The sequence below is a fragment of the Cyanistes caeruleus genome, chromosome 3, assembly GCF_971803275.1.
Source record: "Cyanistes caeruleus chromosome 3, bCyaCae1.hap1.1, whole genome shotgun sequence".
NCBI lineage: Eukaryota > Metazoa > Chordata > Aves > Passeriformes > Paridae > Cyanistes > Cyanistes caeruleus.
Window position 1 is genome coordinate 64,261,593 of NC_141703.1, and position 24,240 is coordinate 64,285,832.

At 41.4% G+C, this 24,240-nt stretch overlaps 3 protein-coding genes across 13 annotated transcripts in view; 2 read left to right on the forward strand and 1 right to left on the reverse strand.

Annotated features, from left to right (window-relative positions):
• Positions 1 to 9,314, forward strand: part of PROSER1 (proline and serine rich 1) — a 21,673-nt gene extending 12,359 nt beyond the window's left edge. For 3 of the 6 annotated variants that reach the window (XM_086881441.1, XM_086881436.1, XM_086881437.1), the window contains exons 11-14: positions 107 to 151; positions 2,427 to 4,188; positions 4,842 to 4,989; positions 6,294 to 7,943. In XM_086881441.1, the coding sequence (XP_086737567.1) occupies positions 107 to 151; positions 2,427 to 4,188; positions 4,842 to 4,989; positions 6,294 to 6,416 (2,078 nt within the window). In that variant the 3' untranslated portion in view covers positions 6,417 to 7,943. Of the gene's footprint in view, positions 1 to 106; positions 152 to 2,426; positions 4,189 to 4,841; positions 4,990 to 6,293; positions 7,944 to 8,982 lie in introns of those variants that run through there. The other 3 variants (XM_086881439.1, XM_086881438.1, XM_086881440.1) reach the window with 1 other exon arrangement.
• A 2,960-nt stretch (positions 9,315 to 12,274) lies between these two features.
• STOML3 (stomatin like 3) lies at positions 12,275 to 21,470 on the forward strand. Its single transcript, XM_023948335.2, has 7 exons — positions 12,275 to 12,369; positions 15,084 to 15,187; positions 15,803 to 15,875; positions 17,131 to 17,213; positions 18,885 to 19,088; positions 20,108 to 20,242; positions 20,652 to 21,470. The coding sequence occupies exons 1-7, from the start codon at positions 12,318 to 12,320 to the stop codon at positions 20,850 to 20,852; spliced, it is 852 nt and encodes a 283-aa protein (XP_023804103.1). The 5' UTR covers positions 12,275 to 12,317; the 3' UTR covers positions 20,853 to 21,470.
• A 1,130-nt stretch (positions 21,471 to 22,600) lies between these two features.
• The window catches only part of LOC111945366 (complement C4-A-like), a 51,243-nt gene continuing 49,603 nt past the window's right edge, over positions 22,601 to 24,240 (reverse strand). For all 6 annotated transcript variants that reach the window (XM_023948187.2, XM_023948062.2, XM_086881446.1 and 3 more), the window contains 2 exons: positions 24,082 to 24,214; positions 22,601 to 22,929 (listed from right to left, as the gene is read on the reverse strand). In XM_023948187.2, coding sequence (XP_023803955.2) covers positions 22,791 to 22,929; positions 24,082 to 24,214 — 272 coding nt within the window. In that variant the 3' untranslated portion in view covers positions 22,601 to 22,790. The remainder of the gene's footprint in view (positions 22,930 to 24,081; positions 24,215 to 24,240) is intronic.

Genomic DNA, 24,240 nt, shown 5'->3' on the forward strand with positions numbered 1-24,240 from the left:
CTTTAAAAATATTCATGCTGGTTTTCCTGGTTCATTGCTGGGAGTGGATAATTCACTGCTGGAGTTTCATTTGCCTTTCAATAACAAGCTGCTGTTCTCTGTTTAGAAAATGAGGACCTTTCCAGCCAGGCAAAACCTTCCCAAAATCAAGGTAAATTGCAAATCCACAGGGGGGTTTTTGTGTTGATTGTATCTTTGTTGTTTGTTCAGAAAATGTTAACAACTTGTTTAGTGGGATCTTAATAAGCTTCTAAGTATGAAGCCAAAAAGTATGTGGAATAGACTTTCTTGAATGTGGAGGAAAAAAAAATCATCAGACATTTGTACTTAGAAGGATTGAAACATCAAAATTCATTCTTTTGTGTTAGCTTATTAAAGTTTTTTATACTCTTCATTATATAAGTATGTGAGAAATCATGCTAATAACTTAATCAAAATACCCTTTGCAATGTCATGCACTTAAATATTTCAGTAAATCTTTGCAATTTTTGAAACTCTGGACAGTGAAACACTGAAATCTATTGGAAAACTCATTGACATTTTAATTTCATTAATCAGTTGCAATAAGAAGGTAGGAATACAAGAGTGATTTAGAGATTTAGAATGTCTTTTCCCAGAGTGTTAGATCCAACTATGTCTGCTTGTACTTTTGTCTTACCCTGTAAGATCCCGTTCTTTTTACCAAGGCAGTTGTGCATTTTTTATTGTTTTTATTTGTGTGGTGCTTTTTACACTTAGTACAAAGCATAATAATAAATTCCATTAGGAACTACTTATAAAAAGGCTTTGATAACACTTTTTTAGACTTGACAAATACAAACCGAGAATTTAATGACCACTGAGTTGGGCATATTAACACATACTGCAAATAGACAAAATGACTATGATAAGTTTAGCTATGGTAAATATTCCTAGGGACCAAAAAAAAAGTTATGTTTTGTCTTTCCTTCTCTATGTCCAGGGATGTTCTACAGAAATGTTTTGAAGAGTCACTTCATTCTTATTTATCCCTCTTAAAGTATGCACGTATTTTTACAAAGTTAGTTCATACAGCTAAATGAATACAGTGTAAGGAATGAAATATTCTCCTGGGAAGAAAAGTTCAGTAACAATTCTGGGTTCTAGTACAGCTGTATTTCATTAGTGATTATCTTGGCTGTCAGGATTAAATAACTGTGATCTTTAGGAGAGTCTTCAGCTTGGAAATAGAATGAGAGAATAAAATCCAGAGCTGGGCAGGCTGGTGTTTTTGGTTTTTTTGAGAAGAGTATGTCAAAGGAAATAAATTTTTTGCAGATTTGCTCATTTTAGAGTTTCAACATACATGAAATGGGAGTTTGTCATATCAACTTAGGTCCAAGATTTTAAAGAATAATTTTCTGGATTAGTGTTAGTGATTAGAAATCAGACAGGAGAGTCATGTAGGCTGCTAGAGAGTTATGAGAGGTGAGTTTGACTGGTTGGATGAGTGTCTTGCTTACATCTGAACAGATTATTCCAAAAGTAAAATAAAGCATAAGGGTTGTTTGAGAGGAATGATTTATTAACATATTCATGTTCCGCAGGAAACTAAAGGCAGGCATATCAAGACTCTTGACATGCCAGCAATCATAAACACAGCTCCTTTCCATTAACCTCCACCTCCCCATTCACAGTGTGCCTGCCTGTTCTCCTGCAGCTTGACTGATGTCTCTAACTTACTTTGTAGGACACAAGCTGATACTTTTAGTGGCAGGTGCTTGCCTTTATCACAGACACCTGACTAAGACTCCTAGTAATACCGATAAAGTCAAGTGCCAATGTTAGTTTAATATTGTAGTGTGATACGTGAATTTAAAAGTGTGCCTTCTTAGAATCAAAATCTGAAGGAAGCACAGTGAAGAGAATGACCTGATTTTGAAGGAAAGAAACTACCAGCACCTGAAATCAGCTTTCTTCAGTTGTTGACTAAACTTCTCTGAAATCATGATACATTGAATTAACTGGTTCTGAAGGAAATTCTGACCTTCAGTGAGAGTCGATGCAGAGGAGCCCAGGTGATCTGATGCTGATGGAATATTAGATCTGTTTTGGGTACTGCCAAATGTTAGGGACCAGAGGGAGGGTTGTTTACCTGTATCATTTAGATGTTCTTACAGAGTGTATTTGAGTTTCTAACTGTTTTGCATGAGATCATGAAGAGGTAGCAGATGTCACAGAGTGTTTTAAAAAGGAGTGTTAGCCCACATGGTGTATGATCTGTGTGATGTGTTTGTGTGTACCTTTTTTGTTTTCATAGGTCCCGCTGTTCATTGTTTATATGTAGACATTGTGTGTTAGCTATTGCCTGTGTATCATATTTTGAAATGCTGTATAAAATGTTATTGTGTTGATTTCAAACATTTCTGACAGTTTCAAGTTTTCTTACTGGTTTTGTTTCTTTGCAGCTTTTTCTGCACAATCGAATCAGCTCTTTACTCCTCATGGTTCTAATCCTTCAACACCTGCTGCTACTCCAGTCCCTACCCCATCACCTGTCAAGGCAATAAGCCATCCATTAGCACCTGCAACTCCACTCATCTCTGGGATGAACATGTCTACCCCTGTCCTTCCTGTTTTCCCAGGACAGGTCTCCTCTTCCATCCATACATCCCAGCCATCCACCCCAACCCCTACTGTCATCAAATCCCTTTCATTGCCTGGTGTTCCTGTCACATCTGTTCACAGTGCAACCTCTACCCCTGTCCCCTCAGTTTTCTCTGGGCTGGCTTCTATCCCTGCTGCTATGCCCACGCCGCAAGGTTCTTCCACTCCATGTGCCACACCTGCACCCACTGAAGCTTTTGCATCTGCTGCTACACCATTTGCTGGCCTCCCGTTCTCTTCAACCTCTTCAGTTGCTTCTGCTAATAATCCTGCTCCATTGTCATCAGTCTTTGCTGGCCTCCCTTTGTCCTTGCCACCCAGTGCCCAAGGGATTTCTAGTCCAGTTCCATCTACAATTGCTAATTCTCCTGCCACTACCATTCCTGGCTCACTTAGCTTGCCTAACCCAATTTTGTCTGTCTTAAAGGGATTTCTGACATCTAATGACACTTCATTAATCAATTCATCTGCTTTACCTTCTGCTGTGACAAGTGAGCTTGCTTCTTTATCTTCTCTTGCTAATCAAAGCTCTGACCCTCCCACTTCCTCTGTCAACAAATGTTACACTCCATCAGCCACCCCCAACACACAGCGTTCCTCCACACCTGGGCTGGCTATTTTTCCAGGTCTTCCATCCCCATCTGTAGCCAATTCTAGTTCCACTCCTCCCACATTGCCTGCACAGTCACCTTTAACCTCTTCACCATCGATTATGCCAGTCAACTGTGGCTCATCAGCCTCCCTCTTGCATGGCACAAGTCCTACTAATCCCGACCAGCAGCTCTCATCAGCCCCAGCTGCCACAAATATCCCAGTTCTGGTCAAAACAGAACCCATGAGTCCTACCCTGTCAGCCTTCAAAGGTCCTTCTCATTCAGCCAGCCCTTCTCACAGCACTCTAGGACTGTCAGGGCTGGGGCGTGCTTATACCTCAGCAGCTTCAGTGCCCGTCAGCTTACCCAGTTCCCTGAATCCAGCGCTGTCAGGGCTCTCCTCTTTGAGTGCTCCTCTGAACAACTCTGGTTCTCTGGCTTCCATTTCCCTCGCCCCACATGGCTCTTCTGCTCCCATTGCCCCCGTGTTCAATGGGCTTCCTCCTTTCACGTCGCTAACCAGTAACTTTGCTTTTACTGGTAACCCAGCACTGCCCCCGCCCGTCACTCTCCCAGGGTCTCTGTTGGCCACTCCGGCTACAAGCGCTTCAGCCGTGTCCGCCCCCCATGTGAGTTCCACCGCCGCCGTACTCTCAGGACTCGCCGCCTCCGCAGCAGTCTCTGCTCCACCCTTCTCGCTTAACTTGTCCAGTGCTGTCCCTTCCCTTTTTTCTGTTGCCCAGGGACCTCTGGGATCATCAAACCCATCCTTCCCTGGTTTTCCTGTCTCTAACACACCCTCTGTCACTCCTGCTCTCCCTTCTTTCCCTGGCCTCCAGGCATCTTCTGCAGTAGCAGCAGTTGCACCGTTGCCGGCAGCTGCCACAGCCCCATCTCCGGCTCCGGTCCTGCCAGGGTTTGCCTCGGCCTTTAGCTCAAACTTCAACTCTGCACTCGTGGCACAGGCTGGGTATGTTACTGTTTCTGGAGGAGGTCAGAACTATTTATTTTTCTCTTGAGCAAAACTCTGATTTTATATTAGGTGTGTAGACAATATTTTCACTCATAGTTAATAATTGCAGATGATTTTTAAATACAGTTCACTACTGGATTTCCACTTGTCTTTAGAAGTTGATAGAGTAGTGACTAAATGGTTGGCGTTAGTATTCCCTGTTACAACAGTCTAATCCAGTGAGGTGCTCAGTGATCATATTTCCCAGATGAGGATACTTGGCATCTCCTAGGCTTTTACCAGAATGGATTCCACAGGGGCATCCACTGACACACACAGGTAACAGTAGACAATATCTTAGATGTTTTAAGGAAGTAGTCAGCATAAATTCTTGTCTGTAAAGTTTTTTGGTGTGTGAGTTGTCAGCACAGTTGAGGTACAAAACATTTTGAGTCCCCTTAGTTATGTTCCAGACAGTCCTGGTCTGTGTATGTATGAATAATTTTTAGGTGGGTAAAGACTGAATTTTGGTTTAGAAATTCTGACCTTTATGAGATTTAGAAAAAGAACTGCTTTTGCAATTTATATAGACATAAGCTTATAGACAGGGAAACAGAATAAAACTTGGTGCAGATGTTCCCAATAATATCCTCATTTTGACATTGTTTCAGCTTGACTTCTGGACTACAGACGCCAGGAAATGCAGTTTTTCCTGGTCTTTTATCTCTCCCTGGTATCCCTGGCTTTCCCCAAAGTGCCGCACAATCTTCCTTACAGGAATTGCAGCACAGTGCAGCTGCACAGTCAGCACTACTACAGGTAATGTGCCTATTTGTTAATACTGTTCTACTTCCAGTGATCTCTTGAGCATGTACTTGCCTGTTAACTCCATGGGATTAGTTCAAGTCAGTAAAAGATTAAAACCCCTAAATTGCGTGAGAACTGATTACAAGTATGATGATAAAAAACAACTTGTACTAACTTCTTACTCAAGGCCAGTGTACAATGCTTCATAAATGAGATTAGAACATTATCTAAAACTCTTTGTAAAATGGGGAAAATTAAAAGAAAATACAATGCAAATTAATTTTTTGCTGGGTTTGTATTAAATCTAATGAGCTGACCATACCATTGAAAAACTTGTACTCAGTTCCAGTCTGACACTTGAATAACTTACAGATTTCTGTGGACTGTTTGTTGTGAGTCATGTGCTACTGCACATGCAATCAGATTGTCTTGAATTTGTGTCTATTGTGGTTGTGCCTTTCTCTTGATAATTCCCACAAAAAGAGTTATAATATAAACTTGAAGTGGTTTTGGGTAATGTGTAATTTCATTTCTTGTCCATGAAACAGCTTGTTTCACTCATCAACCTACAATAAGTTAACTGAAACTATCATCGCACTTTGTGTTTTTAGCTTGTCTTTTGTTAAAAACAGCCTCTGTACAGCTTCTTGTAAGAAATTTGTCCTTCTCTACATAATGCTAAAAGAGAGAACTGAGTGTCCTGATTTAATGTTTTTCTCTCTTGTGTGACACATCAGTTGTTGAAATGGAGCATGTGTCTAAGTACTTTTCAGAGTGCAGCGTATTGTCAGGTATCTTTTGAATATCAGGGGATTGGAAGAAGCAAGTTACTTCATCTAGGCCGTGCTGCTTTTACAGCTCAGGAGTCTATTCTGTAGAAATGTATGCAGATTGCATTGAGGGAATATAAATTGTTCTTGTTTTTAAGATCCAGTCACTAAAATTAACATTTATTTACTTAAGCAATGAAGAGAAAGTTCAGAATCATTAGAATATTACAGCTCCTGATAAAGCTGTGCCTTCCAAATCAGCTGGTGCTTACTCCACTGAAAAGTAAAGCCATTAACACTTCCTTGTTTTCCCCTTTAATTCAACTGCTCTTTTCTTTCTCTGTTATTTCAGAGCAATAGTTGTACTACAGTTTAACATCTTTGTGTAGATGCCTTGCTCATCTCTATTCTTTGCACACTTCAGATTATAATCCATTTGTTTTGGCTTGAGTAGGACTGGTATTGTGGCTGAAATTTTGCTTAATTTAGATTTTTGTTTCCTTGTTTTTATCAGTGCTGTTTCCTAACTTCTTATCTTCCTTAAAGGCGCATTCTGCTTCTGCTCTGGAGAACTATACAGCTCAGCCTGAAGGTTTTGCTAACTATCCATCAACACCAGGAACACCATTTTCATTGCAGACAAGTCTGCCCCAGAGTGGATGGCAGTAAATTCCAGGCATTTCTAAAGACTGCAGTGTTTGCTTGACAGAGCCTGATCCTATTCACTTTGAAGGCTGTCTCTGCGATAGTGGGAGCATGTTCTGAGTTGGGGAAAGAAAGGGAAAACATGAGGGTAAAATGTGTGCAGGAGGCTGTGTCAGATGTCAAACTTAATTTGTGAATTGCATTCAATTTGATTCAGGGTCTGATCCTGTGAATTGCTGAGCATCCTTGACTCTAATTTTAAGAGTTCAATGTTTGGTGTCTTACAGGATCATTCAAACAGATGTTTGTGTAAATAGGGCAATTGACTGTCAAACTGAATAGGGAGACCAAGTATACTTAATAGTGTGAATATGCACCTATCCTTCTGTTATGTTTTGTATGGTATATGTGGTTAATATAGACTGAGATCTAGACTGAAACTAGACAATTAAAGCTGTAGATGACCTTTTGTCTAGAAGCACACTTCTTGTGTTTGCGCAAATCAAGGTCAGTTTATGGTTTTTCAGATGTTTTTTTCCAATGTATGAGGAACTCCTGTTAGCATCAGCAATGTGTTAAGAGGAGAGTAGGTCAGAGGTGTATGGGGGTTTTCTTATGCTTCGAAATATTGTCATGGGCTTGCTGCTGAATTGAGTACTCCTTTGTCTGAACAGGAAGCTAGGAAATGATGCTGTACTGTATTTGAGTAGAAGTGGATTATGTTTTACTGGAGTATGGTTTAGCTAGCTGAGAATATGTCTTTCCAAAGTACCTGAAAGCATTTTAACTTGCCTCTAAAATAACGTTCCATAATATTCTCCTTGCCCCCAGCACCCCTGTGAATGAAATAATTGTACTGCAGATAGGCTGCCTATCTGGCACTTTTGACTGCAGACTTATGTGAATGTTTACAGACATGGGGCAAGTTCTTCTCTCCCTTATACTCATAAACAAACTGGTTCTCTATATGCTTTTCAGCTATAAACTACAACTTGATGGTGCTTATCTTATCCTGTGAATATAAGTGGGAGCAGAATTTGGACCATGTGTTTTTTTAGTATTTTTCCTTGGAAAACAGACATGATTTTAAAGGCATATAGCTAAATTAACTGTTACAATGCAGCATATAGGAAAGTCTTGCTTTGTTAGTGAAATTGAGTTGTGCACTCTTCTAATAATGTTAGTATCTGTGGCAATGTGTAACACACCATTGAATATCATCTATTTAAGATATGCTCTTGATCATGGTCTAGAGACTAGAGATGAATGATATTCAATCATGTGATTAAATTAAAATGTAGAGATACTACACTGTAGAAATGTTCTGCACCTAGAGTTTTACTTTTTTAAAGATTGATTCTGCTGGGAGATGTTGCTAATGTATTTTCTTTCAAGATGTGAATAAACTTTTTTAGAACATTAATGGAAATTACTGTATTGGTTTTTAACATAATTTTTTTAAATAAAAAATTTACAGTCATGGCAAAAAGGCTTTGCTGAATATTTGCATATTTACCTAAAATATGATGAATAAACTTGTTTTTACTAAGATACTTTCACTGCTTGATCTTGCTTATGCTGTTTCTTTTTGATGCAGAATTCTTTCCAAAACTGTAAAATTGACTTCCTGAGGAGTGAGATTAGAAATATCCTATTTAATTTTTAGATGAAAAACTTAAATTCTTTGACATTTTAATAATCAGACTTACATATTATTATCAATTGAAAAAAAAATACTGTGTTGTTACATCTTTTTATTTTGTTAAACCTGTTAAATTCTCATGATTCTCCACTCTGAACTGCTCTTAAAATTTGTATCTTTGATATTGATATCTTGACTTAAGAAATCTGTGGAGGAGGTCTCTAGCATCTTTCATTTTGCTCTGCTTGTCATTCTTTCCATAACTTGTTCTTTGTAGATTTGCAGATCAGTTGGAGACAATAAAGTTACCTTATCATGAGAAAATTGGCTTTTCTCCCCTAGATGTGAATGTAAAGCAGTTCCAAGTCAGTAAGTGTTTTGTAACCTTACTGAGGTGCTGAGTCTGACATCCTATTTTAATCCTAGTTTCCCTGCCAAGCAATCAAAGTTTGAAATAATTCACGTCACCCTGTAGTCAAAAGCAAGTAATACTGCTTTGTCAGAAAGTAAGTACTTTGTGCTTCTGTTTCTAAAATTATCTGTTGAATAGTCATGGGGTTTGGGGTTCCTGTCTGAGCACTGGACAATGCAGGGATGCCAAAGAGACTCAAGCCTTGTTTCTCCAAATGAAAACAGGTGAGAAGGAGTGAAATCCATGGTATTAAATGCTCTTCTCCTGAAGCAATGTAGTTTCTGGGTGGTGTACAGCCACTTTACCAGAGAAGAGCGTTTGACGCTCCAGTCAGTGTTAGACAAATCAATAGGTTAAGTGTTCACTTGTAAAGTTCTTATGTCTGGAATGGGCTCTCTGGTTCTTACTGACTCTTGCTTAATCATACTGAGCTGGGTTTTGTAAATGGAACTCTCCAGTGGTTAGAACTAAAATTCATTTTTTTAAATATTTTTCCTGATGTAAAATTGTTTTCTATTAATTTTTTTCCTCTTCAGGAATAAAGTCTGTGTTCTGCACTGCAGCAAACTGCTGTGACCCCGCCTTGGAATTTCTGAAGGGAGTGATTTGTCCTGAGCTCTTTCACACTTATTTGAGCACCATTTTTAGACAGCCAAGGAAATGTCTACTGCTGAGGCAAACCACCTCAAACTGAGCCTGTGCCAGGAAAGGGCTCTTGCTGTATGACTTTAATTCTGGACGAACTGATTTTTTTCAGTGTTCAAGTTGCCTACTATTGGTCTATTTTGCGTGTACTGATGGACTGCAAAGATAAGATGTAGTGAAGTGTTCCTTGAAATAAAACCTTTTTGCAACAGCTAAGAACATACCTTTGCAAACAAGTTTCAATGTTTCTTTCAAGTGCTTTAATTGGAGCTGCAGGGAATAGGAGACAAACAGAGAAATTTTCTGTCCTTTTCCTCTGGTTTGCAAATGAGTATTGGGAGTTTGCCTGGGCCTGGAAGGAAACTTGCCATGGTATGAATGTTCTGAGTTTCTTGCAAATTGCCTTCCTTTCTGTATTGGTAGAGGAGCAATAACTTTGACTCTCTCTCATATTTACTCTAGTGGGCAAAGGGGGGCATTCTGTCATCTCCAGATCTTCAGCTGTAGGAAGCTGATGCCGTTTCCATGAGGAGGAGCAGCAATATGGGGATGTTCCTACAAGCAAAAGGACAGTACTGTTAATCTGCTCTTTCCTGTCCTGTCTCCTTAATTTTGACCTGGGGAAAAGGAATGCTGAGCTTGAAGCAAGTAGGCAGAACTCTGGGCCAGGAAAAGAGAAAAAAAAAGCTGAGAAATCAACAGGGACTGGCCAAAGCCCAGTGAGTGGGAAGAAAGTAGTGTGGGCCTACAAAGGTCAGAAAAAGACAAATTTAAACCTACAGTTTTGCTAATCTCATGTGGGGGCTGCCTGCTGATTTTTTTTGTATTTTTGGGATTGGCACTGTTTACAAATGGCTGTAGATTTAAGTGTCTACAACTGGAGGATGAGGTAAGTGGGGGAAAGGTGACTGTAAAGGACTGGTGCCATTTGTAAATGTAACAGTTGGTGCTGAGGAATGTTGGAGAATGGTGGGCACGTGATTGTGCCTGACCTGAGCACTTGTGCTGCTTTTGGAATAGAAGTTGAAGGCTTTAGCTATATCACAAATAAAAAACTCTGCAGAAGTAGCTGAACTGCAAGCAGCCCAAACCACAGGCATCTGATGTTGCTTCTGTCAGTAAGTTCTGCTGAAGAAGCTTTGAGCTCAGTCTTTGTGGCTGTGCTTTGTGTCACAGGAGTGCACCAGGCTCTTCAGCACCAGTGAACTTGCAGCCTGTAAACTGCTTTGCCCCAGAGTTCATGTGTTTTAGTCTCTGAGTGTTCTATAGCACTCTGGGACATGAGTTATCTACAAGCCCCAGTATAACCCTGAGGAGGAAGCATTAAGATTGCCTTGACTTTGATTTCAACATTTTGGAAAGGGGATAAAAGTACAGCTTAAGTTAAAATGAAAAAAACTAATATTGTGATGTTCCTGACCATAAACAAAAAACACCATCTGCTTTACTCGCCTATATTTACAGTCACCTCAGTGAGTTGTCAATAAACAGGGAGCAATCATGTCTGTTAACTTTTAGTATGGGTTGCTCATTTATCTGATGGTATGAGCTATTTAAATTGTGGCATATTCTAATGGTTCAGAATTAAGCTATTTTAAGTAACTTTGGTTTTGCTCTAAAATTGAAAAAAAAAATAAAGTGGGATAGTTTTGGATATTGTGGTTTTGCTTCTGAAATAATTAAATCACTTTTCTCTTGTCTCTGTTCATACATGCTACCCTGCTAGTAAGGGCCCATCCTGAAGAGGTGTGATCATACAGCTCAGTGTTTAGAAATCAAATTATAAGGAAAATGCTACAAATGGATTAAAATGAATATGGTTACATGTTTGGGAGCATGTGCATGTCAATCCTGATTGTTCAAGCTATGCTTATGGCTTTCAGTGGGATTTAAAATGTCAGTTTAGGGGTGTTGTTTCCTCTGTGAGACTGAAAAAGGATTCTCTGGGGAACAGTCAGCTTTGAATGACCCATCCGGGGCCAGGGTGATTATTGGTAGGGAGGAAGATGGGTGAAATGAAGCTAGAGCCAGATCTTCACAGATATTCTAGATAACAGATGCCCACAAAAAACAGCCCTGTAATTAGTGCAGCTGTATATCAAACTCCTAAATGACATATAAAAACACCTCTCATATTTTATTCAAATAACAAGCAAACAGCCTTGTCCTTTGAGAGGGTTGTCCTCTGCTACTACAGCCTTCAGAAATGGTTTAGTCTGAAATGTTGTGCTTAGTTTGATTGTCAAAATAATTTGTGAAAAATACTCTTGGGGGACAATTTTAGGGCTTAGGAGCTGAAATGCTTCTACTGTGGTTTTGAGGTTATCCAGCTCAACAGGGCTCAGCCTGTACTGAAGGACAGTGTGAAGGGTGTGATGAGGTTTCTACACAGTTTGGAGACCTCACCTGGAGTTTTTGTTTATTTATTATGCTGGTGTTTGAGATCTGAGCAGTAGATGAGCCCCAAAACAGCAGAGAAGCAGCAATATCTGCCTTCTGGCTTTATAGCATCGTAGATTGGAAAAGATCTCTTAATATCGAGTCCAACCATTAACTCGGCATGCTCCATCCGCCACTAAACTGCATCCTTATGTGCCACATCTACATGTTCTTTAAATGCCACCAGGGAGGGGGACCCTACCACTCCTCTGGGTAGCCTGTTCCAGTGTTTGGCAACTCTTCTGGTGAAGTAAGTTTTTCCTCATATGTAATCTAAGCCTCCCCTAGCACAACTTGAGGCCATTTATTATACTGTTGGTTGTTTCTTGATAGAAGAGACTAATCCTCACTTTGCTACAACCTCCTTTCAGGCAGGTGTAGAGAGTGTTAAGATCTCCCCCGAGCCTCATTTTCTTCAGGCTATACCTCAGCTGCTCCTCACAGGACTCACTTTATCTTCCTGTCTTGTTTGTGGGTCTTTCAATCTCTGGTGGCAGATTCATGCAAATTATTTCCAGTTTGTATTTAGTGGGGTCTAAGACCAGCTGGGCCAAGTACATGCCAGACAGAGGATGGCCACAAAATACCATCCAGTTACATCAGAGACACAAGACTTGGTGTTTGTAAACATCCTCTCCTCATCAGCGTAACCAACTCCCAGAAGACTCTTGTACAGGGGATTTCTCCTGTCATCCTGCCTCCCTCTTCAGCATTTTGTGTGAGCCCTGCAGCTTCAAGGTACACTGCTGTCTCATCTGTGAGGGGATCAGAGCTTCCCTCTAAGGGGATGGATCCCCAGAGAGAGAGACCCAAGAAAATGAACACAGAAAATCTAATTGGTAAGCTTTGTTTGTGTGTGTGAGTGGGTCTTTTCTCAGTAATATTAAAAAGGTGCAGAACTAACCAAACAGAAAACATATGTTTGATCTGCATTTGATGTCTGACATGGACTGGAGATGAAAACTCAGAATCTGCCACTGTGACAGAGCATGTTGCCTCATGCTGCCCTGCCAGGATGCATCAGCATCTACTTTCTGACCCCATGGAAAAAAGACTGATTCAACTATTGATACACTTCTGTATGGAGGGATGGGCTGGAGAAAGAAAAATAGGATCTAGTTAGGGAAGGCAGAAGAATTTTTCAGCCTGTAGTAGAAAGCAGGAAGGTACATGGTGGTTTAAGAGGCTGAGTCTACTCCATCTTTTTTGTTGCTATAGGAGACTTGGGAGATTTTTGCCCACACTGCAATTTTAATTTGCTTTCCAAATGTGAAACTCACATCATGAGTTTGTTTACCAAATATGTTTGTGATGAATCCTAATGAATGTATCAAGAAAAAATGAAGTGAGTCTTATTCCAGCACTTGGAGCTTTTCCGCAACTGCTGAGTGATGAGCTCTCACGTTTTGTGGTGCATTGCAGCTCCTGCTTTGCTCTGGACTAAAGAGTCGAGTGAGGTTTTTGGTGATTATGACTATTATAATCCATGTACAGGGATAGCAAACCAAGATCAGTGATGAATGAAGTTGTGGCTGGTTCTTCCCTATTGGTTTTTTTTCTAGATCCTTTCATTTGTTGTGTGGTTATATGGTTTGAAACTTCGGGGTAATCAGAGATATCTGTGGTGGTTTGGGGGAATTCAGAGTTTCATTCAGAGGCATATTTTCGTGTTCTCCTTTCCTAATTGTAACCTACATTATTACCTGGTATCAGGATCTGTAGGACAGTTCTTGTGGAGAAGGATTCAAATGTACTTTTTCAAGTTTTGGATGCATGCTTTTTGCCCACGATGGTTAGGGATAATATCTTGACCCCTAACTCTTCTCAGCTTCTTGAGTATCAGTCTGCTGAGTGCTGGTATTTTTCCCATCTATTCCCCATCTGTGGACTGTGTAATTCCCACCAGGAATCTTCACAGTGGGCTCAGGTGGATGGTAGATGATGCTACAACACAAAAATGCTTTTGAGGAGGTTCTTTAAAACAAATTTGTCACTGGAGAAAAAGATCTTCAGATATTTTCTATAAACTGGTCATTTATGTGAAATTAAGAGAGAGATTAAAATGTTGAGTTCTTCTGAACAAAACATCCCTTCATGATTAATTTACTCAGATTTCAGATTAAGAATTATGAATGATGCCTAATCTGTGACTTTCCTTGATCTTTTTCCACTTCACTAAAGGACACTAGACTGCTGGTACTTTAGGTACCTGTCATAGCCTGACACACCACTAGAATAATGTGAAGTACTCTGTATGGAGAACAGGTAGCCATGAAAGGGTTAAAGAGTTTCACACTATGTACTAATAACCCTGTTTTTATACACACAGCCTTAAGGTTTGCACAGTAATTTGCTTAGGGAAGCTCCTCAAATCAATTTTAGCACTGATTGCAGAGTGCCTGATGATACCTGGTAAAACAACCAGGGAATTAAAACTGCTGTTTTTTGGGAAGGGTGAGGAGGAAAGCTGGGCTCTCAGTGCACCAGCTCTGTGCCCAGCTCTCAGGGAGACCTGAACCCAGGCCCTTCTGAATGCAAAGGTGTTTACATGTGAGTAATTAAATCTGCATCAGAGCCTCAGAAGTAGAGTGGGCAAAGCTGCAGGTAGCCAAGGGCTGGGGGTAACAGCCAGGTTTGCAGCAGCCACTGCCAGCTGGCACAGCCCAGCCATGCACAGGCACCCAGGAGAGGGGCAGGGGCTTCAGGAGGCTGTGTTGTGTGTCCTCCTTCCCCAGCATTGCTGGGAATGTTCTAGCAAACTGGTCAGTCCTGTTCAGCTGCTCTGCCAGCTTGTGCCTTACAGATCAGGGATCCTCATGCTGGTCCTGACAAGCTGATTTTATTCTCACACAGTACAAATGGAATTGTTACCTATTTGTCATTTTTGTCTGCATGTGAGATTTATTTAGTATCAGAAATTTCCAGTGCTGCCCTACACCTTCGGAATAACTTACATTACTACAGTCTTCAGGCAGTAAAATAATGAAATTAGTTTTATATTTGCTTTACTTCATTAGAATGTAATTTTGGGATGATTTGAGCTGAACGCATGGAGACAACTGCTTTAAATGCAGAAGCATCCATTTTGACAAGCACTAATTTTGAAGTTTATGGTCCAGTGAATGGACTGGTCCATGAATATTCCTCAAAATATTCATCAAAAGAAAGCAGGAGTTCCCCTCATTTACCTTGTTAATTGTTTCATACAAATTAAACTCTGCCCCACCTAACAGTTTCATACTCATGGTTACTCCACCCATTCATTTATTTCTCCTTCACAGCCCCCAGGTCTGGTAATATCTTTCATTTTCGTCTTTTTTCCTATTGCAAAAGGTATTTTCTGAACCTTTTCTAACTTTCTGTGCAGAAGGGCCATAGAGTTGAATGTTTGATTAGGTCTTTTATGGCTTTATTTGAGCGATGGGAGGAAGGAAGAGGGAGTGAGTTTCTGTGGACTTTATGCTCCCATATGATTGCACTGGGCTAGATGTACATCCCTGGGATAACTCCTCAATTCTACATTCATTGCTCTTCTTCCTTATATTTTTTATAGCTGACAGGCAGGAAGGAATTGGTGTCTGTGGCTGGATCCTGGTTTCCCTTTCATTCCTCCTGGTGCTTATTACCTTTCCTATTTCCATCTGGGCATGTATTAAGGTAAGCTAGCAGGATTTGAGGCACATGAAGAAAGCTCTACTGTCACTGCTGTTACTTTCTTACTGATTTGGTTAGACAAGGCACCTCACATTCATGTTTTGGGAATCATAAAGGTTTGTTGCAAAGATGTGCTCTGGAAATGAGATCCACACTGATCACAGAACACAAATGTTCTATGTTGCTATGGCTTCCTCACTTAATTTCTTACAGTCCCAACATTTACCATCAGTTAAACTTCCAGTTCAACATCAGCTGGATGACAGGCCTTCAGTAGTTGTGATGCACTAAGTGAAGTAGTTTAGATTACCTGAGGTGAGAGCCCCTTTGTCAACAACTCCTCTGAGTGTGCTGGTGATGTTGAGAGAGTTCTGGGGTGTCCTTTTTTAGATCACTGTTAATTCTTCCATAAGTGATCTGTTTTGTTTCCAAGGATAGGGGCCGAGTTTTTACAGCAAATCATGAGTCAAGTAGATGTGAAGAAAATGATTTGCAGCTTTGTTGCTTCCTACATTATTTGTACTTCCTTCACATTTTAATATGGGTACCAAGGATTAAAGGACCAGGAAGTGAGAATAGAATTAGTTGTAAAATTCTGAATTTAAAATATTTTCCTAGGTTGTCAGAGAGTATGAACGTGCTGTTGTATTTCGTCTGGGACGTATTCTGCCTAAGAAAGCAAAGGGACCAGGTGAATACAAGCAGTTTTTCTCTGTTAAAGTCTTCTGGGTTTGTTTATGTTATTACAATGTGCTCAGATCACATAGAGAATTGCAGAGGTTCCATGAAATCCTTCTTCATAGCATAGAGGGGAATGAGGAGGTCCTCTCTAGTGCAGTTCTTTTACCTGCAGACTGTTTGTTTTCCTGAACGGAAGATACAGCTACCCTCCTGCCATAGCACAGAAGTTTGAGTACCTTGACACCAGGTATGACTTTGCTGTTGAATAATTTAGACAACAGAGGGTTGGGTTCATGCTGCAGCACTGTCAGGGGACTGCAGGGAGGTTTAAATTCAGTGTTCAGGTTTGCCATGGTATTTTTTGAGTGACTGTGGCCTCTCTCCTTGCACCTCACTTCCAAAACAGCTTGTTGCTGCCAGCTCCTTATCTGTCCTCTGCTCTGAAAATGGTAAATGTGTCAGGGCAGGGACACTCAACAGCTACAATGAGTCTGTAACAGCCCCCTAGGACCAGCTTACAAATCACAAACCAAACCCAGCTACAGGAGGAGTTTGCATTGGTGCAGTTAGCACTGCTGGGCAGCAAAATGGGAAAACTGGAAGTTGAAATAACAGGGAAAAGTTCTGTTCAGGTACTGTCCTTCCTCTTGAATAGCAGTCATGTGGTCCAAAGAGCAGCTAGGCCTGGTACAGGGCTCTTCTGTGTAGCTCTGGGCACCAAAGCAAGGTGCTGAGATTACAATAGAAGATTAGAAGTTTTGTCCAGTCTCCCCCTCCAGTGAAGGAGATTTGTGGGGACTTCTTCACAGGTTTTGTCACATCTTGGGACAATGTTCCTCATGTGGTGCAGGAATCTGGACCTGGGTGATGTATTTCCTGAGGACACGTACTGAACCATACATAGCTTGTGATTTAAAAAGGGAAAATTAAAGTCATGGAAGGAATTTTTGCCAAAAGTCTCATGGCAGACTTCAGACGAGTTTCAAGCTGCCCATTTCCAGACCAGAGTCCTAGGTCATTAAGCTCTAATGAGTTCACATTATTTTCAGATATCTGTACTTCCCTCTGCTATTTGGTACTTCCCTCTGCTATTTGAAAATGCAAATCACTGTTGTCATGTCTTGTAAGCAGAAAGACAGCTGCAATGATAAAACAGGGTGTTATCCCCCATCCTATGGGTATTTCCATCCATTTATTTTCTCTAGGATACATGGAGCTGGACTTCAGTTTCAGAGGTGTTTCATCTAATAATTTTTATTTTTCAGGAATGATCCTTGTACTTCCATGTACAGATACATTTATCAAGGTTGATCTTAGGACAGTTACCTGTAAGATTCCTCCACAAGAGGTAACTTCTCTGGCTGCCATCTAAGACAGGAAGAAAAGATGCAACAGTTTCATGGCACAATCAATATTTTGTAATTTTGCCACACTGAGCTACCATAGTATACCGTACTTAGCTGCTTTGCTGTATCTTCTGGATTTCAAGCTACTTACAAAACAACTTCTTACCCAAAGAAGTTATGAGTGCTCCAGTCCCTGGAAGTGTTCAAGGCCAGGTTGGAGGGGGCTCTGAGCAACCTGGTCTAAGGGAATGTGTGCCTGGCCATGGGAGGGGGGTGGAACTGAGTGACCTTTAAGGTTCCTTCCAACCCAGACCATTCTATGATTGTCCTAATGAAAATCTGAAGATGCATCATTGCAGGTCAAGCTGGTGTTCAGAAGTGTGATTTCAAAAATAAGGGAAGCGTGAATGAGAGACAGGGAGGACAAGAGAGGAGAGGGCTACAAAATTCCCAGTTTTAAATTAATATCCTAATAAAATTGGATCTGACATGGAGTTCCATCATTCAAAAGAGCCTTCTATATGTCTGAAAAGACAAAATACCCATGGGTAACAAATCCCATTAAATTAACAGGAATTAGCAGAAAATCTCCCACAAAACTCAGTTCCAAGCAGGAATGGATGGAGGAAGCAAGATACATCCAAGCAGGATATATCTTCAGGCATTTTTCTGGGAAATTTTGACTGAAAATTTTAATCTGAAGAGTCAGTTGTTGAGCAATCCTGTTCTGATCAAGTTTTAGTTCTGTGTGGCCTCAGCCCCATGGCAGAACAATTATTCTGCTTATGGAGTTGGCATTGCTGTCCCCTTCCTTAAACAAAGAGCAGAGGGAGAAGATGCAGCTCCAAGACCCTTTGGGTCCTCAGAATTTCCTACTGGATTCCCCAGGAGATGTTTTTTTGGCTATTACCTTTCTGTAAACAGAAAGAACCTTTTCTAAGACTACAGGGTGCAGGGGTGTGTGGTGTGAAATGAGAAATGCCTACCCCAAAATGTGAGGCTGGAAGGAAGATGGTTGCAGAACTTGTGTTGTCTAAGACTTAGCAGCTTTTGGCCAGGCTTCTGCAGCAGCTGGCAGGATTTTTGTGAAGCATTCACTTGCAGCCAAAAGATGCTGAGGAAGGAAGTTATAGTGGAGCATCATCAGTTCTCCACGGAGGCAGCTGCCCTCTGAAGCACAGGTAGCTTGTCTAAAAAAAGATGACAGCTCTTCTATGAATGTTTAAATATTTCTTTCAGTTTCTTCGCACAATTCCTTTTTGTTTTTGTTTGTGTTTCTTACAAATACGTTGTTTAGGGGAAATAGCACAGATCTTTCAAGCTGCATGAAATGTATAAACTCATTAATAGACCTTTCAACAAGACAGGAAGAGGATAGCCATAATTTATTATTGCAAAAGAAATTAATTCAAATTATGAGATTCACTTACTATTGAAGCAGTTTTTTTAGAGGGTATGTAAAGCATTTCCCCCCCAGTTTAAACTTTGTTGATGCTGGACAGCTCTCTTGAAGTAATTTCTTCAGGGAATGACAAAGAAATAAAAAAAATTTCTTAGTTTCTTTGAATGATCTGTGCCTTTTACTCACTAAGGGCTAAATATAATATTCCCCTTCCTAGGCAAAGGATGTGTTGTTGGATCTTTCTGTGACTGTGTGCATTTCTCAAATGCAGATTCTCACGAGAGATGCTGTTACTGCCCAGGTGGATGGGGTGGTGCACTACAGGATCCACAGTGCTGTCTGTGCTGTTGCCAACGTCACTGATGTCCACTCTGCCACCTTGCTCCTGGCACAGACAACCCTGAGAAATGTTCTGGGTACACAGAGCTTGGCTCAGCTCCTGGCAGGTCGAGAGGAGATTGCACACAGTGTACAGGTAAACCTTTTGGCACTCGAAATTCACAAGCATGAAAATGTCTTCTGGGGAGTAGCAAATTAGAAATAATCTCTTTTTCTTTACTCAACTAGGATAACAAAATTTCTCTTTATGGTTTTTTTTTTTTTTCAATTATACATCTCGTTGCTTTGAGTCAGAAAGAGTTACTCTAAAGGTATTTCTCCAGGTTCTTGTAGAAAAATTTTCTCTATCAAAAAGCAATTAAAATTCTCAAATTATCCAGTGACTTTAAAAAAATCATCTTAGCCCTTGCACAGAGGCAGCTGCAAGCATGCAGAAAGAGGACTGCTGCTTGGCTGCTTGTGGGAAGCGCTGTCTTGAGCAGACCCTTGATTGAGGCAAGACTTGCATCTCCTGTCACTACAGCTAAGTACAAAATGGAGCTGCTGTATGCTTTAAAATGCCATCTGCTTTCTTTTTTTTTCTTTTTTTTTTCTTTTTTTTTTTTCTTTTTTTTGGCAGCCAGGGAGAGAAAAACCAACACCCAATTTACTAATTTCAGAGACAAGGCATAGTCAGATGAAAGAGAGACTACCCTCTGCAGCCAGGAGAGTGGCCATGGGCAGAGACAGGACCATGGTGTTGGTGTCGCTTGCAGGAGTGCCCAGGAGCTGGAGCACAGATGAGTTTGCCAGTGCTGCAGGGCTGTCCTGTGTCTCACCCATACTTTTACCATGTACTTTTCCCAGTACTTTTACCATGCTGTGCTGTTTAAGGAAGTTGCTCTAGTGTTTCTTTGTGAACAGGAGTAGTTCAGTAAGTGCCCACCTCAGGAAAGGATGGGGATCATAATTTAGGAGGCAGGAGACACTGGTTTTGACCAGCAAGTGTTTCCTGAGGCTGTGGTACCCACTGTACACACACCATGCTGGGTGCTGGTGCTCCTGGAGCATCCCTGCTGTGCAGGTGTGCCCTGTCCTTCTGTCCAAGCAGAGTACACCACATTGCTTTCTCTCTGCCAGCACTGTTGTGCTCTTCCTGTGTTGTTTGTCCCCAAGGCTACCCTTGGCAGTGCCACGGAGCAGTGGGGAGTCAAAGTGGGCCGTGTGGAGATCAAAGACATCCGGATTCCCGTGGCCATGCAGAGGGCAATGGCAGCTGAAGCAGAGGCTGCTCGAGAGACAAAAGCTAAGGTGAGACCCATGACAGAGTCCACCTCCAGGCTTTCATTTCCTTGTCATAGAACCACTGAATTGTTTAGGATGGACAAGACCTCCCAGATCACCAAATCCAACTCTTAAACCCAACTCTGCTGAGTCCACCACTAAACTATGTCCCTGAACACCACATCTACATACCCTTTAAATGACCACCAGGGTTAGTGACTTCACCACTTCCCTGGGCATCCTCTTCCAATGCTTGACAACCTAATTTTTCTCCTAATATCCGATGTGAACCTCCCCTGGGGCAACTTAAAGGCTATTTCCTCTTGTCCTGTAGTTCCAGGTGTCCAAGCTAGTTTGTTTTCTCTCCATTGTAAACCTGTATTTTCACCACTATGGGCAGCATTTCCACTCCATTTTCATTTCTGTTCCTTTGCAGGTTGTGGCAGCTGAAGGAGAAATGAATGCTTCCAAAGCTCTCCAGAAGGCCTCCATGGTGCTGTCTGAGTCTCCAGCAGCTCTACCCCTGCGTTACCTGCAAACATTAACAGCTGTGGCAGCACAGAATAATTCCACCATTGTCTTCCCTCTCCCCATAAATATGTCTGGAGGTTTGGGGCAGAAAAGTACAGGGGGATAGAGAATGTTCTATGCTAGCTCCTAGACCAGAGATATTTAAAGGTTTTCCTAGGAAGCAAGGGGGTCCTGATTGGCAGAGTTAAAGTAGAAGCATGTTTGGGTCCTCTGTCCCCAAAATAAGAGTAAAGTAAGTATAATAATTATGCACAGCTCCCACGTTGAGACTGCATTTGCAAAGTTTAGACACCAAGCAGTTCCAGCTTAGACTCACCTGGAAGAAAATATATAAAATGGACATTAGACTTAATATAAAATTTTAATGATGCTTTCACCACACTTTAGAGTTTCGAGTGTTGCAATTATTTGATGATTTGTCTGCTAGGCAAGAACCTCTGAGTTGTTGAAGGGTCAGATGTTATTTAACTCATGCCCTGTGGAGTGGAAAGAAAGGATTTGGCTCTAAACCTTAGAGGTATTCTTTCATAAATATTGGCATAATTACTGGGTAATGGGTATGTCAGTGGAACAGCCTATTCTTTATCTTACATTAATAGAAATTAATACTTGGTTTATTGACTTCAGCCATATTTTGCCATATCACTGACTTTTATATAAGCTGTATAATAAAGTAAAGAGAATGTATGGCCAGGCATTAAAATCACATTTCATAAATGTGAAAGCTGGGGCAAACCTCAAAGTCATCTGTCAATTTAAGTGTCTGTCTTACACCCTCAGAAGGTTTCTTTGCATACGCCATGAAGTTACATATTTACATAATCAGCTTTTCCTGAAATGAGCCTTCCCTACCCTCCATCCATGCAGTGCTTGACAGCTGAGAGGAAGATGTTGCTGATATTCAGGTTCAGCTGATGCTAAATTTGACTTTGCAGCCTTCAGAGATAGCTGTTCAGTTCACAGTTTGTCTTGGCCACATGAGCACCACTGTTGCCCTTTGTAGCAGTAGGGTCCTTTGACTCCAAATTAACCACCCCAGTACTGACCTACTACTTATCATGTCATTGACAAAGGCCCTTCTTATTTTACCACAGTGTAGCACAAGCAGTCCAGGTGGTAAATGTTTGTGCTCAGTCACTGCTGGCACAAATAGTGCTATGAGCATCTGAGGATGGTGACCTACCCATTTCTTCTTTGCTTCAGACATGACTGCCAAATGGCATTTTGCTGGCAAGCTAAAGTAGGAAAAACTGGTAGTTGAAAATCATCAGCTGATCAGTGTTACCAAAACATTTTCCACAGACTTTTCTTTATCCTAAGAAAAGAGCAATTTTGAGTTAAAACCCTAGAAAAAGAAAAGCTTGAAAGACATGTGGCTACAGAGTGCAATTAAAAGCAATTCTGTGCCCTCAGAGATCTCCCAGCCTAAGAAGCCCGTGGAAGGCTCCCAAGTGCAGCACAGGACATGCTCAGTGTACCACTTCCAGTTCCATCTTTAGAAGTGTATGGAATCCAGCCATGGATTGGTCATGGGGTCAGCAGGACTCACAATTACAACCAGAAACCACATGATGTGTTGAAGCATGAGTATTACTATCTCTTCTCTTTGAGCAGCAGTGTAAATACAGGTAAGCACATGAACACCCAATTTTCTTTTTGACCCACAAAAATGTCTTGGCCTTTTTTCAAATAATTTTTTTCTTGCCCAGGGCTGCAGGAATTAATCAGGCAATGCACAATGTGTTTTTCTTTTGACTCTCTGCAGGATAATTACACTTTTGTATAATATCTCAAGGAGACAAAAACTCCTGCTCTCTCTTCCCCAGTGTCAGGTACAATAAACACAATAACTAGTAGAGGAACTGCATTTTTCTTGTATTACCCACATACACATCCACAAGAGGATACTCTAATCAGTGAAACAGCAATGCAAGCAGCCCTGCAATGTTCCAGGTGCCACTGGGATGCACAGGCTTTGCAGGAGGGATTCTGGCAGAAGGCGAGCTGCAGTCCCACAGAGAGATGTGGAAGTCAGAGCCATCTTTCAGACATGGCACAGGCTGTCAGAGGTGCTCAGGAAGTCCTGCAGGTGGGCACAGCTCTGCCGGCGCAGAGTGCTGCGGCACTCACTGTCCTCTGGAATTTTCTCCACCCAGGCTTGTGCATCAAGTAAGTATTGCATCCTGAGTGAAGATGGGACAGGTAAAGGTTAGTTGTTATTCCTGACATGGAGCCATGGGAGAGCGTAATCCCTGAGCTGCTGCATCCTCCACAGAGACATCTGAAAGCAAGAGTTATACTGGCCAAGAAACTTGCCTGAAACTTGCTTTCACCAGCAGGTTAACTGAGCTTTGAGCAAAGTCTGGGAAGTATCAGCGCCAAGCTGGGACAGACCTAGCTGAGTATGTCAGGTAAACTTGGGCCAAGTTTCTGTCAGAGTTTCCAAAATGACACAAAAGACCCAAGTGCACACCTGTGGGACAGTGAGGGGAAGTTGAGTTCCAACAGAGTATCCCAAAATGTTTCATAATTTTCTGTGATGAGAAACTTCCAGTAACTTCCAGTATTTCATGCCTGAACTGGAGAAGACTTTGGAGATTGAACAGCTGGTGGGACACCTCAGTCTAGCAGGCTTCTTTAGAAGCAGGCCACCGACCTAGGCACTCACTTTGGTGTCACATAGAGATGGGAATGGAACTTTTTAAGGTTTTAGGAAGTGGTGCTCACAGTTTGATGGAGATGTCCTCCCTAGAATCTTTTAGAGGCATTACCTTTCTCCAGTTCTGTGCAGAGAAATGAAACATTTAGGATGTCTTCCTCCCTGAATATTTGATGGTGTCATACTAAATTCCTAATCCAATAAATTCCCTTTTTTCATTAGTGTGACAGTGAGAAATGAGAAGACTATGCTACTCGCATGCATGAGGTAACAGCAACCTTGGGAGCTGCTCTTAGTCATGGTCCCACACATTTCTTCTGCAAACACTGGAGCTCTTTAAGGTATCTGCAGTAGATGGACTGGGTAGGTTTTCCCATTCTCCTTTTCCAGCTGTGATTTTTTAACCCAGGGGAACCAGGGCCAGATTTGATTCTGAGAAGTGTGGGAACCACAGATCTATGAGCCAATAGATTTGACTGGCTTGTTTCTTCCACACATCTCCCCTTTTGCCTTTGAAGTGGAACACTTTGCATTTTAGTAAATGCAGCAGAATCAGTCCCTGAGAAATTTGGTGCTGCCTTTACTTTCTGGAGGTATTCTAATAATTGAGCATCCTCTGGGTTTATGCTCCACAATAGCAGGAGCTGCTGCTCTCCAGAGACCATTTCGCACTTACTTCTTGTTGCAATCAACTGTTTGCCCATCTCTCCCCATGAGGAGGTAGCGTTTGCCAGGGACAATGTTCAACTTGCACATGGAGCGAGACAGGAACTGTCGGTGCTCGCCCACTTGGATGCTTTCATCCGCAGCTGTGGGACAAGAAGAGAAAACCTCA